The sequence below is a fragment of the Medicago truncatula genome, chromosome 6 (assembly GCF_003473485.1).
Source record: "Medicago truncatula cultivar Jemalong A17 chromosome 6, MtrunA17r5.0-ANR, whole genome shotgun sequence".
In the NCBI taxonomy this organism is placed as follows: Eukaryota; Viridiplantae; Streptophyta; class Magnoliopsida; order Fabales; family Fabaceae; genus Medicago; species Medicago truncatula.
Window position 1 is genome coordinate 30,563,875 of NC_053047.1, and position 7,430 is coordinate 30,571,304.

The 7,430-nt window shown below is 33.9% G+C and overlaps 1 protein-coding gene across 1 annotated transcript; it reads right to left on the reverse strand.

Annotated features, from left to right (window-relative positions):
• Window positions 1-388: 388 nt before the first annotated feature.
• On the reverse strand, window positions 389-1,828 carry LOC112422814 (protein FAR1-RELATED SEQUENCE 5-like). Its single transcript, XM_024786489.1, has 4 exons — window positions 1,352-1,828; window positions 1,155-1,303; window positions 794-994; window positions 389-563 (listed from the first exon to the last, which is right to left on the reverse strand). The coding sequence occupies exons 1-4, from the start codon at window positions 1,826-1,828 to the stop codon at window positions 389-391; spliced, it is 1,002 nt and encodes a 333-aa protein (XP_024642257.1).
• Window positions 1,829-7,430: the final 5,602 nt, after the last annotated feature.

A 7,430-nucleotide genomic window follows, 5' to 3' on the forward strand; every position in this document is an offset into this window, starting at 1 on the left:
GTCTTGTGTGCCAATATCCTACAACGAAAGACACTGGAGTTGTTTAATGTATGCCCCAATGTCAAAGTTTGAGCAAAATTAACAACATAGTAAAGAAATAATATAAATAGAAATCTACGAATTAGATACATACCGTCTGACTGTTGTAGTTGTAGTTCACATCTTCTTCGGTCTCTTCTTCACTGTTGATTGGGGAAAGGGTATGACCACCAATATTTAAAGTGAGATGTGGACAACATCGCTTATTATGGCCCGCTACACCACAAAGACTGCAAGTTTGCGTCCGTTTGCGCCTGCCTGTTGAAATTGAACCACAACCTTTTGTTCTAACAATATCGGGATCAAGGACTTCATTATCCTCATTCTCAGGTTGTAAAACTGGAGACATTTATGTTGTGTCAACTTTGTTCTTTATTTTCAATCTCCGGAGTTCTGCACCCAAACTTTCAACAAAATGCTGATACTCGTCAAGATCTTCATAAACCAAACCGGCAACAACTTTGCACATCTTGACTATACCGGAATATCTGGCAGCAGACTGTGAATCCCAGTACAGAGAACCACTACAATATTTGTCCCGAATTAAATCTTTTGCAAATTTCGACCACTTAGGCAAAACCAACTACTTGGAAGCTCGTCAAAATCAAGATACAACATCACAACTATGATATGACAACATGGAAATCCAAGTGACTCCATTCGCAAACAACATTTGAGGTCAACCGATTCTTCGCAAATGGTAACGTGCCATTCGCTTCCATCACCATGGTATTTTGAAACTTTAAAAATGCACCTTGTAGCCATTTCTTGACATTCAGTTATTCTTATAAGAAGTGCCTTCTTTAGAACTGACCTAAACATGAAAAATATCTCCTTCGTAAATAGCTTTGCTGCTGATCTCTCTATAGACTGTAGACCGGTTTGCAAAACTAGTTGACCATAGTTGGAATGGAAATCAGATTCAATTTTCCTAAACCGAAAATAGGTAAGACACCTATGGAATTGTTGAACAAAGTCAGCCATGCTAATACGAGAATGCACAAAATGTCCCATGTGGCTATGGAGCGCCTCACAACGAGAGGTCGTTCGGATACCCGGCGAAGAAACACCCCCTAATGTGAGTGGTTCCCCACATTTTCTTTTTTTTTTCATACATCTCATTGATCCAACTGTTGTCTTGTAAACCAAACTTTTCAACCATCTCAACCCATAACTCTTCAAACGCACTGATCTCAAGGTCACCCAACATGCATTTTTTCAGATAAGACATTACTACTGGAATTTCAATATTGGACGATGCATTCTGCAACAAATGTCACGCACACAGTCGGTGATAAGCGTTGGGGAATACTTTCTTGATAGCATTTCTCATTGCAAGGTCTCCATCAGTGATTACAGATAACAGATGCTTCCCTTTCATTGCACTTAAGAACTGTTCCAACAACCACACGTACGTCTCTTTGGTCTCCCGTGTTACGATACCAGCACCAAAAACAATCATATGATTATGGTGGTTAACACTTGAAAAAATAACAAACGGACAATTATACTTGTTTTTTCGATACGTTACATCAAAGGCAATGACATCTCCAAATATCTCATAGTTCATTTGACTTTCCCCATCGCTCCAAAACAATCTCTCAAGCCTTTTATCCTTATCAAGGGTGTGTGTCACAAACATAAGTGGGTCTTTCAAGCTCAGATCTTTAAGATACTTCACCGCATCACTTACATCAAAATAAAGTTGTTTACGTTGCTTACCAACTTGGTTATACAAATCCTTTTTTACGAATCCAACTTTGTGAAAACCACTGCATTCATTGGCCATAGTAACATAGAACTGATATGGTCTTATCCCTGATTTCCTGTTGAAGCAATGTTTACATGTACTCTAAATTTTGCATTACATCCATATCTTGTTTCATAAGGAAGTGCTACCACTAATGACACTTGTTAAAAAAAACTAAAGAGAAAAATTTACTTAAAAACAATGCATTGAATTTTTTTTTACACATTGGAAACTATCTTTCTTTAAGTAAAACTTATAAATTATTGACCGGCGGAGTAGTTGATCACAACATTTTTTGTTTATGGAAAATATTAAGGATTGCCCTCAAGACATTGGTTAAGAGAACAAATTTATAAATGATGTATTGGGAAATAGTGAAAAGTGATTGATTTAACATTTTAAAAGTTTAAAGATTGTTGAATTCAATGTAAATTTACTATTTTTAGGTTCCGTCGAAAGAGCTTACTGTTTGCTGCTTTGTTAAGGGAGCTGACACTTGGATTTGTTACCGTGTTAACGGTCGATTCATTCACCATGTTTGCTTGCACATTTTCACTCTTCATATTTTTTTTAACTTGGTTTCGCACCCATATGCGGATTCGCTAGGCAGCGTCTATGATTAGTGAATTTGTGTTAGAATAGATTAGGGTGGGTCCGCTTGGTTTGTTTTAACACGATGTTTCCCGTTTGGGTTAATACTGGGTCATGTTTAATGTCCCTCAATCTTTGTATCTCGTTCTTTTTATTTTATATTATTTACTTTTGCTCAAGAAAAAAAAACTAGTGTCCTAAGGCACTGGTTAACATAACCCTTTGTTTATTTATCTGTCTACATACGGTGTGTTGTGCATTTTAATAACCTGCTATTATTTTGATTCAAGTTTATATAATGTAGCCAAGAATATTAACCAATTATGTCAAGGTCTTGTTAATGAGTGTTTTGGAACCACTTTTTAAGAATATCTAATTAAATAATTATTTTTATAAAATGTCAAATGTTTCAATTTTTATTGTATAATAGTACATAAAGGGTGTTCAAAGATTGTCCTCGTTAGTATTTTTAACACAAGACTACATGACTATATCATTAATGTTCGATATTATTTGTAGACATTTTGCCGTTGTATGCTATTAACTTGGGTGCTGTGAGTTTGTTCGCATATTCACCGTTTACGTTTTTAGCGATGTTTGTATCTGATGTACTCTATCGATTTGAATGAATGAATATCGTGTTGTTTTTATCAAAAAAAAATCATTAATGTTCGAATTTGGATCATTTCTCTTGTAATCCCTAAAATATAAAGTTCTATACCCCATTGACCAAAGTCCAAAGCATAAGAATTAGAAAAGTTACACTAAGGACAATATGTAATTAATTAGTATCTCTCTGAAAAATCCATCGACCCTAATGAGTGATCACTTTTTGGCATAAGGCTACTCAGGAATAGCCTGCACAATATTCTTCATCCTTGTAATGACTTCAGCTTCAGAATTGTGATATATAATTGTTGTTTTATCAAGTTATTGAGTTCTAAAAATTTGAAAAATCAACATGAAACCTCAACTAACTCTAGTGGTAGCCATGGTTTACAGTATTACATCCATCTTACTTCAAAATAATTTTATTTTACATCCATCTTGTCTTATCTTAAGGCAATTGTGCCTGAAAGCAAACATAAAGGACAAATCAAATTATATATCAGCTTACTTATATAAAGATGGTAAACCATCCATAAACTTTAATGAATAAAAGCTATTTAAAAACTATAAACCATCCATAAATAAATATTTGTTTTGCTTCAAAATTAATTAGTAATCTCTATGTAGAGCACACATGGAATTTGATGAAAAATAGAATTCCAAATATTTAAACCTGCGTATTTTACTACTAAAATTCTCCCCAAAATGGAGAGTTGCTGCGATAAGATTTGTTACTCTCTCCGTCTCATAATTATTGTCTCCGTATCATTTTTTGTTTTTTTCAAAATAATTGTTACTTTACAATATCAATGCAACATTTATTATTATTTTTTCCACCATTATATCCTTATTTATTGAATTTCATCCAACTTAACTACTTCACTATGTGTTTTTTATCTTATACTAATTGTTAATGAGTCACGCTAACATGTGATATAAATGTACTCCCTTCCTTTGTTTCAAATTAGATGTCAGTTTTTACATTTTTTTTTCGTTTTAAAGTTTATTGTCCCTTTTACGATATCAATAAAATAATTTTTTTCACTAACATACTCTTATTTATTGCATTTCAATCATTTTTAAGTACTCCACTAACTATAATTAATAATGTGTTTTAGTAAATAACACATAATAATATGAAACAGAGAGAATATATGTGAAAGATTGCATATAGTGTAAAGTACTCATTGAGGTAAATTAATTTTCAACTTTTATGTTAAATAAATAAATTGACACAATAAAATCTTCACATTGAGGTACTTAACATTTACCTTAACGACACTGACACATATGTTAATATTTTTTTTATCTTTTTTAAAAGCCAAACCTTAACGACACCGACACATATATTAATATTTTTTTCATCTTTTTTAAAATCCAAACAAAGATAATTCATTAAAATGGCACAGCCAAAAAAAGAAAGATAATACATGAGTACTTATACAAAGACACACCCAATACTTGTGAAAACTGAAGTCACTACTAACTTCCTTGATACCATGCAGCACACCCAATTTGACTGGCCAAATCAGCATAACAGACCAATACAACAAAACAAACCAAATAACGTTATAAAAGACAAAGGAAAGCACCAACAGCTCTACAAATCCAAGATCAACTATCCCAAATACCCTATGAAACACATAAACTGACACGCCAACACCGCTAATAATTTGAAAAAATCACATAAGTCAATATATTTATATGTGCTGGTGTCGGATACGACACCAACAACACCGAAACACGGCTAATCTGAGAAGTGTCCGTGCTTCATAGCCAAAACCAAACACAATTGAGATAAAAGAATTATTAACGGAATGGCAAAATTACAGAAATGGTCCCATAACTTATTTTTAGGTAACGTTTTCGTCCTTTATCTTTTTTTTTTCCCATTTTCATCCTTTATCTTTTTAAAATGTTGCACAACAATCCTTTAAGTGGAATCTGTTAACTAGTCTGTTAAAAAAAAAATTTAACGTTATGTTCATCTTCTCCAATGTTCACACAAGCTTCTTCTCAATCACCCTTCAACCTGCAAGAACCCTAAAAAATCAAATCTCAAAATTCATGGCATCCTTACGCACACAAGGTTCACACACACAATCATTTTTCGGTTCCTTCATTTCTGGGGGACGCAACCTGTTCACGCGAGAATGTTTCTGTAAGATGCAACATGTTATTAGAACAGTGACGAAAATGGGTCCTAATAGAGGAAGGAAATTTTGGGGTTGTAGGAACTTTGTGGTGAGTATTCATACATATTATTACATACATACCTTGTTCTCTCTTGCTAATCCTTTTCAGATCTGTTATCACTAGTTAATTTTGCCTTAATTTTAATGGTTTTTTTTTCTTCATAAATTGTAGGCTAGTAACATTAATTCTGGATGCAAATGGAATTGGAATCAAGGACACTTAAGAATGTTATCCTGAAGATGCAAATGGACCACAACTCAACAAAAAGTTGGATGAAGATTTTGATTATCATCTTTTATTTGGTGTAACTTTTATGTTTAAGTTGATCAAATAAGGTTGTTCGATTGTTAAGAAATTATGTATTGAATGTACTCGATGAATGTACTCAACAATTATGTATTGATGTAGTCCGACTGAATGAGTTAGTGTCAACAAATTGGTGACTTGATCTCATTTGATTTTGCAAGAGTTTTTTTTTTTAATCGGCAAAATATTATTAGCCACTAGCCCTTGCGAGAAGCACTAACAAGCCATGGACGGATACGGACAGAACATAAGCAATTACAAATGGCCAAACCAAGACCAAAAAACAAAACCCAGCTGCCATAATAATTTCCTCTACCAATTTGTGTCAAATAATTGGTGTCATGTAGTTTCAATTAATAGGTTCATACGCAATAATATCAATTGGTATCAATAGTAATTAACTTTTGTTATAATAACTTCTCCCATAATAACATAATGCAACTTTTGTCATTGTTACAAAATCAGTCATAACTAATTAACTGCATAAATACATACTGCCACAAATTCTAACTTAAAGGCAGTACAAGCTGCTTACAAAACGACATAAGGTTTGAAAGTAATAAAATTCCAACATAAAGGCAGTACAAGAGCTGCATACAAAAAGACATTAGGTTCCAAAGTAAGACATCACAAAAGTTGCCCAAAAAATACATTAAACAAACTGTCATCAAATATCATGGCCTCCATATTTTCATCTTTTGTCTAGCAAAGTGAGTTGTTGTTGAATATCTTGAGCTTGCAGTAGGTTGAGAATTTGCACCAGATATATTTGTTACCATATTTGATGTTGCAGAGATACTACTAGTAACAGGCTGAGTACTTGCAGCAACATTAACTTTTCGAGGTCTTCCTCTAGGCTTTTTCTGAGATGTAGCAACAGTTTGGGTCTGTGTTGCATTCTGACCAACACCAGGCGCAGGTTGTGCAGTTTGGCTCTGATTAGGTGCGTTTTGAGTCTGATTTGTTACAGTTGGAATTGAGGGCCCTTTACAAGAAGTTTTGTTATGACCAGGTTGTTTGCATGTAGAACATCTAGCGGGCATTCCTTTTCTACTAACAAGTGAAGAATCTCTCGCTTTCTCATCACCATCTTTGTTCCTTTTCCTTTTCGGTCTTCCAGGAAGTTTCCTTAAAGGGGGTGGTAATATATCTGAATATGGAGTTGAAACCCACAGGTTCTTTCCATTTGGTGGATAAATGATAGGACGGTAACAAGCCTCATATTTCTCTACTCTGTAACAATCAGGAATCAAGTTTTCCGGATCTTGTTTGGCAAATATGCAGCTTGCTACTGCGTGACAACAAGGTATTCCAGTAAGCATCCATTTCCTGCAAGAACATTCTTTCTTTTCCAGACTTACTGTAAAGGACTCTCCTGTGTGATTGAGGGCATACACCCCATAGATATTCTCAGCCGAAAACCTTGTCAAACATAAGCATATATATATATACACTAGTTAAAAGTCTAAAACTGAACCATATTACGACATTTAGAAAAACTCATAACAGAAGGCAAGAAATCATGATATTATTATAGTAGAAAAACACTTAGCATTTAGACAAACCAAAAAGCAAAAGCACTTAGCAGAAACATACATTTAGAAAAACTGAACCATATTAGATACATATTCATTTACAAAGTTAGAATATGACAAAAGCATACCTGCATCCCCAATTCTTTGATAACTCACACTCTTTCTGCAGTTTTTTCTTTATGTTAGGCAAAACAGAGCCATCATATGCTTGTATCTTAGTTCTGTTTGTTGCCCACCTTTCCATAAAATAGCCTCTGATGTCTTCAAACATTGTAACAATTGGCTTTCCCCTGGGTCCAATTATTACACTATTGAAGGTTTCTGACATATTGTTGACTAATACATCACACTTTGAATTGAATGAAAATCTTGATTTCGACCAATGCTTTTGTGGAATCTTCAGC